General features: G+C 34.4%; 1 protein-coding gene across 4 annotated transcripts in view; it reads left to right on the top strand.

Annotated features, from left to right (window-relative positions):
* Window positions 1-18,348, top strand: part of TUSC3 (tumor suppressor candidate 3) — a 225,258-nt gene that overhangs the window by 111,925 nt on the left and 94,985 nt on the right. For all 4 annotated transcript variants that reach the window (XR_012007555.1, XM_072776214.1, XM_072776213.1 and 1 more), the window contains exons 3-5: window positions 3,794-3,911; window positions 8,819-8,959; window positions 11,816-11,956. Coding sequence is in view for 3 of the 4 variants with exons in the window: in XM_072776214.1 (XP_072632315.1) it covers window positions 3,794-3,911; window positions 8,819-8,959; window positions 11,816-11,956 (400 nt within the window). In the remaining variant the exon portion in view is untranslated. The remainder of the gene's footprint in view (window positions 1-3,793; window positions 3,912-8,818; window positions 8,960-11,815; window positions 11,957-18,348) is intronic.

The raw sequence follows: 18,348 nt of genomic DNA, 5'->3' as shown, positions 1-18,348 counted from the left end.
ATGTATATTTGTGGAGTGAATTAATGAATGCATGAATGTATATTTAGTAGATTCCAGTGGGTCTGGGCTGGTTACAACATTATGAGGGAAAGAAACTCAACATTATTCCTGTGCTACATCGTTCTATAAAATATTATACACAGATGTAAGAATACTAAAATTTTATTGTTTTCTTCATATTTTTCAGAACGAAGCGTTTTCATTTCTTAGAATATCATTGTCACAAGAAGGCCAGTTTTTGCTGATTTGCTTTTTCCCTTAGTTCCAATTTTTTGAAGTTAAAATGTTCTTTTGTGTAAAATTATACTGGTTTTTAAAAATTGTGATGTTATCTGTGTAATGATTTTTTCTAAAGGTACCATTGTTCTCTTGAGGTTTATTAGTATGCAGAGATGTTCAGACCTACTTAATTGTTGGTGCCAATTCACTGTGTGGAGTGCTTCTTTAAAAATCATTGATAGATACTTGCTGGTAAAATTATATTCCATATGACAAAATTCAAATCAGATTTTAAGACTTATGCTGGTTTTTCCTGTTTTTATTGTAGCAGTGAGGCATTGTTTTAAATAAAGGCGGGCAAAAGCTCTGTATTCTCCATGTATTCCTCTTATAAACAGAGCATGTTCTGATTTGTGTCACAGCTTCATTTTGCCATCATCTTAAGTCGTTTCCCTCCTTAGGCCTTTGTGTTTGCTCTTCGTGCTACCTGAAATGTTTATCTCCAGCTTGCTTCAGTGATGTGGGATTTGAGCTTTAGAGTCACTCTTACCTGAGAAACCTTTCATGATATTCCATCTACATAGATACTCCATTATTTTCTGTAATACCATTCTCTGTATTATATTATTTTCTCAGTGTATGTTGTAGATTTTAATTGCTTATTTGGTGGTTTATTATATGTCTCTTTACTAAAATATCAACCTCATGAGAGCAGAGACCTTGAAGATTGCTTAGTTACTGCTATTAAGTGCTCAGTAAATAGTTTCTCAGTGAATTATAGTAAATTAAATCTTATTTAGCCACCAAAGCTTTAAAAGATTGTGTTCATTTTCATTGAACATATTCTGTGTACTGAGCACAGTGCAGTCTTAAGCTGATCCTTACAATGTACTGTGGTCCAATAAAATGATGCCCTTGAGGTCTTTATACTAAATGACCTCAGATTATAGCCCTTTTCGTATTTAACCCTTTTAAATATGTTTTAATCACGGCAGTATTATGTGCTCCTTGTTAATAAAAAGAGCCTCAAGTGAACAACTACACTTTCTAGCCTTTGCGCTCTTCCGCATGTATGGTTGGGCACAGGCAATCACTATTATTTCTTTGTATTTTCTTCCTCTGGTGACTTTTTTCTTCATATCTCTAAATGTTAGCCTTATAACAAAATTTTATAAAGCAAATGTAATCTTGATGTTTCTTGCTATAATAGATAAGGATTTAATCATCTCTCATTTCTTTCATCTCTCATTTTTATAGCTTTCTAGTTCTTTTATTATTCTAGCAGTAAGTAGCATCCTTCTGTTTCTTGTCCATGATCTATAGACGACCTCTCTTGATTCTCTAATTAGTCACATGAAGATTAGTAAGCACTAGTAAGCACCCCCCTCCCCCTGCCTCTTCCCCTTCCTTTTTTACTTGTCAAATCCTGTTGACTGTCATCAAGAGTTGATAGCAATGGGACACCTGGGTGGCTAAGCGGTTTTGTTCCTGCTTTCGGATCAGGGCGTGATCCTGGAGTCCGGGGATCGAGTCCCACATCGGGCTCCCTGCATGGGGCCTGCTTTTCCCTCTGCCTGTGTCTCTGCCTCTCTCTCTCTGTTTCTCATTAATAAATAAATAAAATCTTTAAAATAAAAGTTGATAGCATTTACATTCTGTATTGTTCAAATTTTTCTCATTTCCAATTAGCCAAAAGTATGATACATTTTAATTTTTGCATCTTGTTTAGAACTTTTATAGTCATTTTTCTTGTAGTTTTTCTGGTCCTAGTATGTCTTATATACTATGTATGGTCTTAGTATCTTCCATCTTTTACTGATTCTAATGATTGTTAGGATCTTTTTATTTTAAAGCCCAATTAAAGTTATGTTCTATTTTGTACTTTGTTGCTTCTTCGTTGGATCAGTTTTCTTACACATCTTATATCCTGTATACCTTAACCATAATTCTAGTCGCCCTTCTCCCTTTCTTAGATGTTTTCATTATACTCTCAGGTTTTCTCTTTTTTTTTTTCATTCATATTCCCTTTCTGTCAATTATATCTGAAAGTAAGTTCACATTCCTTACATTTCAGAGAATGGGTTTATTTCAAACTTAATTGTTTGGCTTGATACAGAATTCTACCTTGAAGTGGCATGCTCTCAAAACTCTGAAGGAATTGTTCTATTATCTGCCAATATCTAGTGTTGGTAATTACTAATCCAATCCCAAGCTCATCGTTTGTCATTGTTACATATTTTTTTCCTCCGAACTTCTTTTTATCTATAACAATCGGAAATAACACTTTTTTTTTTTTTTTTTAGCCTGGAAATAACACTTTTTAATTGTGTCAGGTTTTCCTCAGTCACATAGGTGATTTTTTTTTTTTTTTTTTTTTTTGATAGCCCAGTCACTTAGCAATAGAAAGGCGAACACTGGAACTGGTTGGGAGTGGGGCAAGAGTTTGGGTCTTCTATTCCAAATAAAGAAATTTAACTATGATCTCTGAGTACCATTTCTTATCTCCAGACTCTGCTGCTTCTTAATCCAGCCTTTTTCCTAACTCTTTACTGCACTGAAATCTCACTTTGTGATTGTACCTTCTTCTATCAAAATTTTTCCTCTAGCTTTCTGTTTTCCAGGTATTTCTTGAAATCTCTTTATCTTTTGCTGATTCTACTCCAAGTCTTTGTGTTATTATGAGATTATACATTTTTATCTCTTCCATTTTCAGGAGAGGGAGGAGATCAACTCCTTTCTCAATTATACAGAGGTAACACACTTTTTAAAGACATATTTTAATGATCACTTGTTGCTTCTTGTTTTTATAACTCTATTTACATCCTTCCTAGCAACGTCATGTCTCTGTTTCTACTCCAATCCTACACTTAAATATAAAGCTTTATTATCTGGAGAATCAACAAAATGTCCAATAGAGATTAATTCAAAACAGGTAATAATGTTCATAGAGGTGGGCTTATTTGTGGCATTTGGTTTAGCTATCAGAGAAATTTTTGCTTATTTTTACTAATTACCTTAGTAATTATGAGTGTAAATGCATTTTTAGATAAATGGCATATATAAAGATGCAGTATGACTTTGTTTACAATTTTTAAAATTCCTATTTTTTTCCCTCTGCTAAACTGAATTGCCCATATTCTTAAAAATTGCTTTGTGTCCTTTACCAAAAATCATTGGAAGATTTAAATTATATATATATAGGGGATGCCACAAACCTCTACTAGAGTAAGAGTTGTCAATTATTTAAAGGGCCATGCCAGACTTTTGGGCCACATACTTTCTGTTACAATTACTCAACTCTGCCCTTAAATAGCACAATATCAGTCCTAGCAATATAAATAAATCAGTGTGGCTGTGGCACAGTAAGCCTTTAGGAACAACAAAATATGAATCTTATATAATTTTCACATGTGATGTATGCAAATTTTTTACAACCATATGAAAATATAAAATCAGTGCTCGCAATCTGTACAGAAATTAGCTAACCCTCATGTTAGAATTACTGGTTTTATTAGCAGCTTTGTTAATGCTTGAGTACTGATATGTTTTTATTCTGCCCCATTCTCCTTATCAGGCAAGCTAATGAAGAATATCAAATACTGGCTAACTCCTGGCGCTATTCATCTGCCTTCTGCAACAAACTTTTCTTCAGTATGGTGGACTATGATGAGGGAACAGATGTTTTTCAACAGGTAAAAGAGTTACATCCTATTTTGCTAATATATTTAATAAATTTGGTTATAGTGGATACATTTAGTTGAATACAAATACAATTCATTGAATAAGTAAAGAAACACAAAATAGTTATAATAAATTCTGTGATGTGATTGAAATGATTTTAGCCAATGCTATCTTTACATTGCATAGTTTGTGCTGTTAGTATGGTAGACATATTTTAACTTTTACATCATAGAGGAAATACATTTTTTCAAGCATATAGTGGTAGTTTACATGGATTGTCCTTAGTTCAATATTTAACTGTATTGAGTTTAGGTGATATTTTGCACAAATTTATGAAATTTATGTAAATTCAGTGTAAGTTTTATTTAACCCTCACTTCTTCCAATGTGACAGATATAAAGTATTAAGTAATTTATTTAAAAGTGTTCTCTGGGATCCCTGGGTGGTGCAGCGGTTTGGCGCCTGCCTTTGGCCCAGGGCGCGATCCTGGAGACCCGGGATCAAGTCCCGCGTCGGGCTCCCGGTGCATGGAGCCTGCTTCTCCCTCTGCCTCTCTCTCTCTCTCTGTGACTATCATAAATAAATAAAAATTAAAAAAAAAAAAGTCTTAAAAAAAATAAATACATAAATAAAAGTGTTCTCTGTTACGGACTGAATTGTGTCCCTTTCAAACTCATGTTGGAGCCATAACCTCAAAGTGACTGTATTTGGAGATAGAGGCTGTATGGAGATAATTAAGGTTAAATGAGATTATAAAATGAGACCCTAATCCAATAGGACTGGTGTCTTTATAAAAGGGCCACATAAGGACATCATATGAAGATAGCTATGTACAAATCAGTAAAAGAGGTCTCATCAGAGACCAGTTCTACTGGCATGTTAATCTTGGACTTCCGGCCTCCAGAACTGTGCAAAAAAAAATGTTTATTTTTTAAGCTACCCAGTCTGTATTCTGTTACAGCAACTCAAGCAGACTAACACATTCTCATTTATTTACATAGTCTTGTCTGTAGAGCAAGATAATGAATTGTGGCATAAGGATGCTAGTTGTCATCAATTTTGTCATGGGTTGTGTCATCATCATTGCTACTATTAAGTGCACATGATCCAAGCACTCTTCGAAGTACTTAATGTATACACTTTCAGTTAGTTTTACAACAATCCAGTGAGAAAAATAATGTGATCTTCATTTCACAAATAAGGAAATTAAGGTATGAAGAGGTTACTTTTCTAAGTTTACAAAGTTAGTGTAATTCAGGGCTCAGCAATCTGTCTCCCAGAGTTGTTCTTATACTGTTACCCTACAGTGACTAATATTTTGTATTTATCACTACATGATTGGTGCTTTCAAATGTAAAACTTATTGTAGTACCTGGCATTGATTACTTTGGTCTATTTTATTTTTCTTACATGTGACATTCTTTGGCATAATACTTTACTAGACCATTGAAAAGCATTTAATTCTGTAAAGAATTTAGCTCATTAATTATAAATGGGCCATTAGTAAGTATTTTTGCTTACTTGTTTCCAGATCAATTATTCATTCCTCTTTGCCAGTTGCTAGTTAAATAAGAGAAACTTTTTTTTTGTCTTCAATATCCTTTATTCTTAGTCTTTCCTGTTAATGTTCTTCACTTATTTCTTCCCCTAGAACTTTATTTTGCCTTTTGAGATGTTTCTTTTTGTTCACCTGTTCAGCAATGTTATTGACTGTCTATACTCTGTAGGTGCAATGGCTCATGAGAAAGACATACATAATTCTGCCCATAAAGAACTTACAGATCAGGGAGCTGATAGTAATAACATCATAATAATAAAAAACACATATACATTTGTACATATTTTCCTCAACTTACATTGGGGTTATATCCTGATAAAGCCATTGTAAGTTGAAAATATTGAAAGTCAAAATGCATTTAATACACCTACCTACTGAATATCATAGTTTAGCTTACTACACCTCAGTGTGCTCAGAATACTTAAAATAGTCTACAGTTGGACAAAATCATCTAACACAAAGCCTATTTCATATTAAAATACTGAGTATCTTTGTAATTTATTGAATATGGTAGTGAAAGTGAAAAACAGAATGGTTGTATGGATACAGAATGGTTGTCAGTGTAGCAGTTGTTTACCCTCATAATTGCATGGTTGACTGAGAGCAGTGGCTCAGGCCCTCGGCCAGCATCATGAGAGAGTATTGTACTGTGTATCACTAGCACACAAAAAAATCCGCATTCAAAATTTGAAGTATAGTTTCTGATGAATGTGTATTACTTTGGCACCATTGTACAGTTGAAAAATTGTAAGTTGAATTATCATAAGTCAGGGACTATCTGTAATTTCAAATGTTACAAAGAAAAATTACAGTACTATAAGAACCAAATATTATTTTAAGTAATTTATAGGTCTCCATGGAATCTCAGGAGAATTGACCTTAGTGATTATCAGGTGAAATGTTATTCCTTATATACTTGAATCCTCTCTGCCATATTAGGAAATGGTTATCCAGGTCCAGTCTTCTAAAGCAGAGGCTTCAAGCCCAAATATCTATCCTGGCCAGATTTGTAAACTACATAAAAGAGCAGATTGGATTCACTTAGTTGCATTATGGTACATTCTTAACATATTAAACACATTAGTTCTTCACTTGCATAATTACATATCTTCTCTCCTATTTTATTAAAGTCTTAGTCTTTTTTTTAAATAAATCTTTAATGGAAATACTGCTATTTCATTTTTCTTCTAACTACTGTAAGAAATAAATCAGCAAAGCACTATGGAGCTGACTGTTGGTCTCATTGTTGAGGAAACTGTATGGTGTGGATGAGGACTCCAGCAAGCTGGAACAGACAGACTTGACCTCAGAGGGCTATAGCTTGTTCCAGCTATGGTTAGCAAATGCAGGCCAAATGCATTTAACTAGACCTGTTTTTTCAGGAGGAAATCCAAATATGAATTTTTATATGAAATTTTTCTATCTTAAAAATTTGGGCAACTGATTCAAACTTTGTGTGCTGACTACTAACTATATAGGCTGCCAGTGTATAGCCATGTAGATACATCATTAAATATAATCTTTGAATTCTTTTGTATGTTTATACATAAGTTTATTTTTTTAAGTTTGACATGGATATGAAAGTTGACATCAAGATTGTTTCCTCAGGTTAATTTAGATTCAGCAGAATTCTGAATATAGAACTGCTTTGTCTTTTCTAAAACCTAGCCCCTGGCTTAGCAAGAAGAGTTACTTTAAAATGCATAAAAGTTGTAGCAGTTAGTGGTTATTATGGGGAATTATAATGTACAAAAGTAGGGAAGTACATGTTTTATTGAGAACTACTAAAATATTTTTAATGCTGTTTCTTTTCTAACTATTGAACCTCATTTTGTTGAACTGCTCTTTCTAAACTGACATTTTAAAACATTGTGCTTTCTGAAGATAATATGAATTCTTAAACTTGATGACTCCTGACTTATTGGGGACTTGTGGGGAAAATAATTTCAATTATATGTGATTTCCATGTAATGGTTGAAGCTAAGCGAATGATGACAGACCAACCAGTTAATGATGGTAGTGTGCTAGAAGCAGGTCTGGACTAGCAGCAAGATCTGTATTGTACCATGCTTTGTGTGGCCTTGAGGAATTTGTACATTTTAATTAAGGCACAAGCTTCGAATTATAGGATTTCTTTTTTAACTCTAAAATTTTTAGGTATTAAACCTTATTAGGAATTTTCTGATCTAATGCAGAGACTTTTTACTTGTAATATGTTATTTACATGTTGGCTATAGCTATTTCTTCTGCACCCATCATGGAAACATAAATGAACAAAGTCTGGAGTAGGCAAAACCACAGAGAAGAAAGTAGCTGGTGACCATGTGTTTCATTATCTTTAATCAGCCTTGCTATTGTCCATAACATGCAAGCCCACTGTGGGTACTGCTGTATCTTTACTTTGATGTCAACTGCAATGACAATTTTTGCTTTGATTTTTCTTTACATTCTCAGTATTGGGAAATGCAGAGCCACGTTGCAAGGCAAGGCCAAAAATCTGTTGGCCTTTATTTGAGACAGTTTTCATAATGCCTGGGCAGCAAGAATTTAATTTGTATAATTTTTGTAGTTTGCTACTCAATGCAAATTAACCTAACATTTGTTTTAGGTATTCTATTCTTGATAAGCACCATTTATCTTTTTTTTTAAAAGATTTTATTTATTTATTCATGAGAGACACAGAGATAGAGGCAGAGACATAGGCAGAGGGAGAAGCAGACTCCATGTAGGGAGCCCGATGTGGGACTCGATCCTGAGACTCCAAGATCACCTCCTGAGCCGAAGGCAGACACTTAACCGCTGAGCCACCCAGGCGTCCCAAGGGCCATTTATCTTAAAGTAGCATTGTATTCAATATACTTCAAAAGGAATTACCTGTAGAAAATAATTTTGAGATATAACCATCTTAAGACAGTTGAATCAACAGAGAAGTTGAACAGAAAAAGACATCATTGTGGATTTCTCCCATAGCCTGGTAAATGCAGGTTGCTTAGAATAGAAATCTTGGTTTCTGATATAATCATCATTTTTAACTTTTTAATAGAGAATTTAATAATCTGACATTAATTCTGTTATGCATTTATATTTTTCAACAAGTGCCAGTATTTTAATAACTGCTTAAGTGAAATAGTATGTTACATGTGAAGGTTCAGAGAACTTAGCCAAATTCACAAGTTCTCTTTCCATCAGTAGCATGTTACAGTGAATAAATACAATGATTAAGCTCTGGAAAACCACTTGGATTTTCTTAGTAAATGCTATATTTTGAAAATTCATGCAGGAAGAAAACCATAAAATTTTAGATTAATGTTTTATAAAGATTGTGAGATATTATGTATTTTTTTATCTTATGTTTTACAGCTCAACATGAATTCTGCTCCTACGTTCATGCATTTTCCTCCAAAAGGCAGACCCAAGAGAGCTGATACTTTTGACCTTCAAAGAATTGGATTTGCTGCTGAACAACTAGCAAAGTGGATTGCTGACAGAACGGATGTTCATGTATGTTTTTATTCCCTACAGTGTTAATAATAGGCTAATTAGTTTGGTTTGTTATAGCACTGTAGTAAGGCCACAGGATTCTTAAAATTACTCTATAAAACGTTTTCCCTTACCTAGAGAAAACTGTCTGATAGCTGTAAGCTGAACTTTGACTGAATTAGGTGAATTTAAGTGGTTTTTAGAATAATGGTACATTGATATTTTAAGAACCATTAAAAAGTGCATGAGTTAGGCACAAAGTAATTTCAGAGGCTAAAATAGATATGGAATATTATTCAAAGGTATTAGTAAAGAAATTCTAATTAAAAAGATGTGTAATTTTTATTTAGCTTTTGGGCAAATAAAAATGATATAATACTTTTCATGAGCCATGTGAGAAAATACTCTCATATACTGTTCTTGGGACTGTGGAATAACTAATTCTAAGTGTGTGTAATGTAATTTAACCTTAACAATCAGTTCTACTTCTAAAATTTAACCTAAGGATATAATTTGAATTACATTCAAATATGTAACAATAGAAATATTTTTTAAATAACATTCATTGTAATGGGAAAAAATTGGAAATAAGTGAAATGTCTAAAAATAAAAAAATGTCTAAAAACTACTTCAATGTACTGTAACATAGGCAACAATGATCTGCAAGTATATTTGACATAGATAAAGAAGCACAAGGAGTAGATTAGAAAAATAGTATTTATAGTATGATCTAGAACTTTGTTAGGAAGCATAAATATGAGTATAGATATGTGGACAGTTTATTCAGGAAGTAAACAAACCAGAATCTTGGTGGTAGTTAATGTCTATGTGGAGAGCTCAAGGCTGCTTTATTCCCTAATCTCACCAGAATTTTTTGTAGTGAACAATTATAACGAGGAATTTTAAAGTACATTTGTTCTAAAATATGTAATTTTACCATAAGGTGTAAACACATTTATTCATGCATTTTCTTACTTTTCTGACATAATGTTTCAGGCTAATCTGCCCTGTGTGGCACTCAGTTACCCATCTTGGTTCCTTTTAGTGAGAAATATTAGAACCAAGATCTTTATATACTTTGAAATCGTGATTTCATACCAATGCCATCTAGTTTTAAAAAATAGCTTCTATATTTTAGTGGATACCATCAAGAAAATGAAAAACAACCCATAGAAGGGGAGAAAATATATTTACAAATCATTTTTTGATAAAGAACTTGTATCTAGTATGTATATAGAAATCTTATAAGTCAATAATAAAAGAAAAACCCAATTAAAAATGGACAAAGAATCTGAATAGATATTTCTTTAGGCAAAATGTACTAATACAGGTGGTTAATAAGTACATGAAAAGATGCTCAGCATCATTAATCATTAGGAATATGCAAATCAAACCTACAGTGAATTAGTATCCCATACCCATTACGTTGGCTGGAATCAATGAGTGAGACAATATATTGGCAAGGAAATGGAGAAACCAGAATTCTCATGTACTAGCAGTGGGAATGTAAAATGGTACAGCCATTTTGGAAAACATCCTGGCAATCCTGAAATCAAGAAACAGTGTTACTATATAGCCCAGCAAGTCTACTCTTAGGTATATACCCATGATAAATGAGAACATGTGCCTGCACAAATACTTGTACAAGAATGTTTATAGCAGCATTATTCACAATAGCCACAAGGTGTAAACAACCCAAATGCCTATTGACTGATAAACGGATATCAAATTGTGCTGTATCTATACAATGAAATGTTCAGGCATAAAAAAGAAATGAAGTGGAAACATGCTCTAACAAGAAGGTTGACAACATCATGCTAAGTGGAAGAAGCCAGTTACAGAAGACCACATATTATATGAAAAGTTCAATAAAAGGGAAATCTGTTCAGTTAGAGTAGATTCATGGCTGTTTAGGGTTGGAGGGTGAGGGGTTTAAGAGGGGGATTGCTGAAAGATTTCCTTTTGACATGATTGGAATGTTTTGATGCTGACTTTGGTGATGGTTACACAACCCTATGGATATGATAAAAACCATTGAATTGTATACCAGGTGAATTTTCAGTTGGTGTGCATGTTATGTCAGTAAAGATGTTTAAAAAATGTTAAAATGTTAAAGATCTTAAAATGTCCCAATTTGAAATAATAAATATATTATATCCCTAACTCATCCCCCTATACTAGATGATCCCATGTTTTATAGGTGAAACACAGCAGTTCTGGATTAAATATAAGTTATGGGGATGCCTGAGTGGCTCAGTGGTTGGGTGTCTCCCTTCAGCTCAGGTTGTGATCCTGGGGTCCTGGGGTCGTGTTCACTGGACCCCAATGACATGCTAGGTAATACAGCAATTAGAGAGCTAGACATAGTTCCTGCAGGGGATGGGGGGAACAGTTCATATAGATGCCAGGCAAACAAAACACAGGATTATGGGCTCCAGGAGTAGCAACAAGAGCGAATATTTGCATTTCCATTCCTAATTTCAGTTGACTGTAAGGGCAGTCCCACATCAGGCGCCCTGCATGGAGGCTGCTTCTCCCTCTGCCTGTCTCTCCCTCTGTCTCTGCCTGCCTTTCTCTCTCTCTCTCTCCCCCCCTCTCCTTCTGTCTCTCATGAATAAATAAATAAAATCTTTAAAAAATAAATATAAGTTATATGTGTGTATGTTAACTGTTCACCTACAGCATAGCCATGATTTTGGAAGTCATTTGTTTTTGATTTGTAAAGAGCTAAAGCAGTGTTAGTTCCACAAATGAAAAAAGTAGAGTGGCAATTTTCTAGAGCTTTGGTATTAATAATTGGAAGGACTGGAATATGATCAAGAGGAAAAACACTTTTACTTTTATTCAACTCTTAAAATTTTCATTTTGCATTTGCAGATTCGAGTCTTCAGACCACCCAACTATTCTGGCACCATTGCTTTGGCCCTGTTAGTGTCACTTGTTGGCGGTTTGCTCTACTTAAGAAGGAACAACTTGGAATTCATCTATAATAAGACTGGTTGGGCCATGGTATCTCTGGTATGTTATTATACTATACTTTTTTCGCCTTATTTCTTTGTGAATAGTACAAGTTGTATGGTTGTTGATTTTCAACAAAGGTGTCAATTCAGTGAGAAAAGAATAGTGTTCAACAAATTGTGCTGGAACATACTTTTAGGTAAATAAATAATGAACCACAAAACTTGAGCGCACACCACATATAAAAATTACTCATGGTCCCATATGTAAAACTAAAATTATAAACCTTTCAGAAGAATACAGAATCTTTATAACACAAACATTAATCATGGAAGAAAAAATAATAAATTAGACCTAATCAAGATTAAAATATTTACTCTTCAAAAGAATCCATAGACTCAGAAAATAATTAGAAAATATATGTGTATGGGGCATATATCCAGAATATGTGAAGAGTTATTGCTACCTAGAAGATAGAAATTATGTTTTTTTTTTTGTTGTTTTTTTTTTGTTTTTTTTTTAGTAGTCTATTTAGGGCAGCCCGGGCGGCTCCATGGTTTAGCGCCGCCCTCAGCCCAGGGCATGATCCTGGAGACCTGGGATCGAGTCCCACATCAGACTCCCTGTGTGAAGCCTGCTTCTCCCTCTGCCTGTGTCTCTGCGTCTCTCTCCCTCTCTCTCTCTCTTTGTGTCTCTCATGAATGAATAAATAAAATCTTAAAAAAAAAATAGTCTGCTTATAGGTAAGATGGCATATATATATACATACTAATCTTTCTCTCCCACTGACAGAACTATAAATCTGGAGTCAGGAGCTGAGGACTCAGCTCCTCAGGTATTTGGTGTTTCTAAAAAGTCAAGGTCAGCTGGTAGATCAGATAATACCCACATGCAAGATGACATTTAATTAGTAAATAAAAAATTTTCAACCTTATATATCTCTAGTATTGGTTTTCCTTAACTTGAATTTGGGCAGTTTGGAGCAGACAGGTAGCTAGAAGATACCTCTAGTTCTGTCTTGAGACTAGAAGAGATTCTTGTGTGTGTGTGTGTTTTTTTTTTTTTTTTTTCCTATTTTCTTGTATTGCAATCCTTGGGCAATACTGTGGCAGAACAGTGGAGGCAGGGAAACTGTAGGAGCCAAACTCTTAAAGACAGGAACTTTTCTCACCATGTCAAAATTTATAGAACTGTATACCAAAAGGGTAAAAAGAAAAAAAAAGTCAATTTTACTGTTTAATAATTCAGAAAATAAATAGGCAAAAGATTTGAAGTGATGCCTGACTAAAGAGCATTAGAAAAAGGACAAAAAAGCCCATCAGTTGTTCAACATGCAAAGTTACATGGTAGTGAACCTAGATCTTCTGGCTTGGATGTTCTTGTGGTCCAATGAAAGCTTCTCTTCTATATACTGACATATATCCTGTAAGCCACTTAAGGCAAAGTGACAGGGCCCTGTTAAAGAAAATATTGAACTTAGAAGCCTCCAGTTTATGGTTGGTGATTGATTGATTGAGATACTCCTAGACAAAAATCCATGTTCTACACCATGGGGATAAATAAAGAGGTTACGGTCTTCCACTGCTGGTTATTCAGTAGCCATTCTTAATCTCCCCATAATTTGAGACTTTGCAAAGTGGTTAAGAGCTTGAAAAATATGAAAGGCCCTTGTGGGATCTTCTATAGAGACCAAGATATCAATGTTGTAAAATAAGGTATACATTGAAAGAAAGGAGAAGAGGCCTGGTTAATAAACATGTAGCAGAAATAAGTACCTTTTAGGGGAATTGCTGCATTGAGATCCTACACTGCTGAGTAAAACAATAGGCTGGTTTTGTATCCTGAATCTTTATTGCAATTGTTTAGTAATTCTGATAGGTTTTTAGGGCATTCCAGGGATTTCTGTATATAAGATCATATCATCTACAATTTTACTTTTCCCTATCTGATTTGGACGCCTGTTATTTCTTTTTCTTGCCCAGTTGCTTTGGCTAGGCCTTCCATTATAATGTTGAACAGGAATGATGATAAAATATCCATTATCATCCATTATCCATAGTATCTGTTATCATCCATTATCCATAATATCCATTATCCATTGCTTTGGCTAGGCCTTCCATTATAATGTTGAACAGGAATGATGTCTTGTTCCTGATCTGAGAGACCTCCCAGCCTATCATGATTGAGTATGGTGTTACCTGTGGGCTTGTCGAATAGGGTTTTTACTATGTTGAGCTACATTTCTTCTATATCCAATTGATTGAGAGTTTTTCTCATGAAAGGAAATTGAATTTTGTGAAACGCTTTTTCTGTATTTATAGAGATGATTATATATGATTGATTTTCATCTTTCATCCTATTACTGTAGTGTATCACATATATTGATTTATCTTTATTAAACCCTCTTTGCATACCAGGAATAAATCCCTCTTTTTTTTTTTTTTTTTTTTTAAATCCCTCTTAAACATGGTGCATAATCTTTTGAATATGCCATTGAATTTTGAGAATTTTTACATTTGTATTTATTCATCAAGAATATTTATCTGTAGTTTTCTTCTAGTGTCCTTATCAGGACTATCAGGACACTTGGTATCCAGGTAATGCTGGCATCATAAAATGAGTTCGGGAGAATTTGAGAAAAATTGATATTCTTTAAATTTTTGGTGGATTTCACTAGGGAAACCGTCTGGTCCTGGGCTTTCCTTTTTTGGGAGATTTTCTTCCTGATTCTGTCTTCTTACTTGTTACTGGTTTGCTCCAATTTTCTATTTCTTCATGATTCAATCTTAGTAGGAAATCCTAGTATTTCTAGGAATTGTCCTCTTTCTTTTAGGCTATCAAATTTCTTGTTGTATACTTGTTAATAGTAGTCTCATAATCCTTTGTATTTCTGTGGTATGAGTTGTAATTTCCCTTTTGCTTCTCATTTTATCCATTTGAGTTTTTTCTCATTCTAGATAATGGTTTGTCAATTTTATCTTTTTAAGAAACTTTTTCTTTGTTTCATTGATCTTTTCTGTGACTTTTCCAGTTTTTATTTCTGCTCTAATCTTTGTTGTTTCCTTCCTTTTGCAAATTTTTGGCTTCTTTTTTTTTTCTACTTCCTTGAAATACAAAATTAGGTTATTTCAGATATTCTTTTTTTCTTAATAGAAGCATTTATTACAGAAAGTTACCTGTTAGTACTACTTTTGTTTCATCTGGTAAGTGTTAGTATATTACTTCCATTTCTTTTGTTTCACAATATTTTATTTCTTCTTTAATTTATTGGTTGTTTGGGAATGTGTTCTTTAGCATATTTATGAGTTTTCTAGTTTCCTGCCATTGCATTTGAAGAGATACTTGGTATAATTTCAATCATAAATGAGCTAAGACTTGTTTTGTGACCCAAAATATGATCTGTCCCATAGAATGTTCATTGTACACTTAAGAGTGTACTTTGGGGGATCCCTGGGTGGCTCAGCGGTTTAGCGCCTGCCTTTGGCCCAGGGCGTGATCCTGGAGTCCTGGGATCGAGTCCCACGTCAGGCTCCCGACATAGAACCTGCTTCTCCCTCCTCCTGTGTCTCTGCCTCTGCCTCTCTCTCTCTCTCTCTCTCTCTCTCTCTCTCTCTCTCTGTGTCTATCATGAATAAATAAATAAATCTTTTTAAAAAATAAAAAAAAATGTATTTTGTTGCTTTTGAATGGAGTGTTCACTGTATGTTAGGTCTACTGAACTAAAGCATAATTCAAGCCCACTATTTTCTTATTGATTGTCTGGATGAGTTATCTATTGTTGAAATTGGGGTATTGAAGTCCTTAATTACTATATTGCTGAGTTTTTTCTACCTTCAGATATGTTAGTGTTATCTTAATATATAAAGGTGCTGTGATATAGTCATATATATTTACAACTGTTACATATTTTGGATGAATTGACTTATGTATCATTATATAAAAACCCTATTTATCTCTTGACCAATTTTACTTCAAGTCTGTTTTTTCTGATGTGTACATAGCTACCCTTTTCTCTATCTTCTTTCCATTTCTGTGGGATATCTTTTTCCACACTTCTCTTTGAAATTATTTGTCTCCTTGAAGCTGAAATGTCTATAGTTAAGTCTTTTTATCCATTTATCCCCTCTGTACCTTTTGAATGGATAATTCATTTACATTTAAAGTGATTATTGATAGGTAAGGACTTATTAATGCCATCTTAATTTCTGCTGCCAGAGGCTTGAGGTTTTATTTTTTTAGCAGGAGAGGGTGGGGGGCATTTTGTCACTTTGCCTCAGTTGAGCATCTAGGAATTATTAAAACTGTGAAGCTTTCTCAGTGCACTTTGAATCTGGAAAACAATCCAAACAGACCCATGGGACACGAGCCTGGGAGGTGGGACACGTCCCCTCTGTCCAGAAGTTGTTATGTATAGAAAACAAAACCCAGATTCAGAATAATAAAATAAATTCCATATTCCCCACCTAGAAAAAAAAAATCAATCCATATATAAAAGGATACTGCCAGCTGTTTCTGGCTGCTTTTTATTCCTTTTTAAATTGATTATTTTTACAGTGTAAAATAATTTCTTCTTTGTGTAATTTGCTTTGCAGTTACCATGAGGCTTACATCTTACGAAATAATAGTCTATTTTACACTGATAATTTAACTTCAGCAGCATACTAAAACTGCCTTTTACTTCTTGTTCCCTCTGAGGGGGGACTCAGCTTTTCATACCTTCTCTTGATCCTGCAGAACTAGGCTGGGTGCTGAATGCTCTGGTTTGTGTCCTTTCCTCTCATCCTGCAGAGTTGAGTTGGTTTTCTGCATTTTCCCAATTGTTATCTGAAAGGCCTACTTTTATTACCTTCGGAGTGTGCACAGGGGACAGCCACAGGATAGAAGGGTGTATAGATGAGGCTCATGGATATTGAGGGTGCTCTTAGGCAGGCTTCCTGATGGATTCCATGAAGTGGGTAGTAGAATCTACATTCTTTTGATGTGTTCCATTCTGAGGCTTGACTGCTATTCTCCCCATCAGTTCATTGCCCCCTAGTTGTACACTGTATGAGTCAGTATTCTGGGCGGTGTAAGAATTGTGTGTCTTTGTCACTATTCCACACAGCTGAGGAAGCTGGGTGCTCACTAAGACACTCTCACTTTCTCCGTATGTGAGATCACAGGAGAAGTTCTTTCTGGGCACTGAGCTGTACCCCTTGGGGGGAAGTGACCTAGGCAACTAAAATTCTTCTTAAACTATCTTCAGTGCATCCATTATTTATTCATTTTTATCATTAATCCAGTGGTGCTCTGGCATGTCTTCGTTGGACTCAACTTCCACAAAGACACTGTTGTCCATAGGGGATTGTCTAAATCAGTGTTTTTTTAGAGAGAAAATGGTAAAATGCTCTTATTCTGCCCTGATGATATTGCTTACACATAAGCAAAACAATAGTTCTTAAAAAGTCAGTACTGTCAATTTTATTACACGAAGAAAGCAAGTTTCTTAGAAAATATCAATTGAAATGATATCAGGAAGAAAAATAAATTCATAGTAAACAAATAACCATTAATTAAATTTAACATTTGCAAATAACCCTTGAAAAGTGAATAATTCCGGTAGTTTCAAAGTCCTTTTGTAGCAAATATTCAACAACTACTGAAACCACAGCTACTGTAGGATGCTCTCTTTTATAAGGCCTTTTGTTATTGAGAGGAGTAGAAAGTGCTAAAGGGTGTAGTGTTAGTGGCAGGTACCAAAAAATGTCAAGAAATTCTTCCCACACAGTGAGGACCCTGTCCTGAGAAGGAATACTTGTGGTTGGGACCTTTTTTTGATATAGAAGGATTACATGGGGAGTTGGTACTCAGGGAATGAGTACTGAGGAACCAGAGATGGCAGATTTCAAAATACAGGTAAAGACTGACCCAGTACAATGAGTGGCTTACCTTTGAAGTACTGATTGTGTTTCTTAGTGGCAGTGGCTCATGAAGAAATGAAGAGGAGTGAAGATTTAGGAGAAGAAATCTGCTCGAAATTGGTTAGGTTTTGAGAGACAAAGGAGGTATGGCCACACAGAGGTGTCATATTTTAAGGAAATAGCCAGTTTTCATAACAATAAAAAATTGAACCACTGAGCTATGTAGACTATTGCTTGTAATCAGTTCACTTCAGGAAAAATGGATGCTATTCAGATATGAGCAATATCAATAAAGTATTAAACACAGTATCTGTGCATATGTATTGCAAGGAAATAGTTTACAAAGGAGAGCAGCTTTTCCTACAGATATTGAAAACTTTTACCAGAAAAATTTTGATAGAAAGTTAAGTGAAATTATAAAAATCACTCTATAATGAATAACAAAGTACTTGCAGGAAAGACTTTAAAACTATGAGAATTTAGAGATGGCTAGAAAATAGGAGGTGGTGAATGGCATATGACAAATCTTGCCTTTGAACATGGAATCAAAAA

Source organism: Canis lupus, chromosome 15 (genome assembly GCF_048164855.1).
Source record: "Canis lupus baileyi chromosome 15, mCanLup2.hap1, whole genome shotgun sequence".
Lineage (NCBI taxonomy): Eukaryota > Metazoa > Chordata > Mammalia > Carnivora > Canidae > Canis > Canis lupus.
This window is presented reverse-complemented; position numbering and strand designations above follow the sequence as displayed.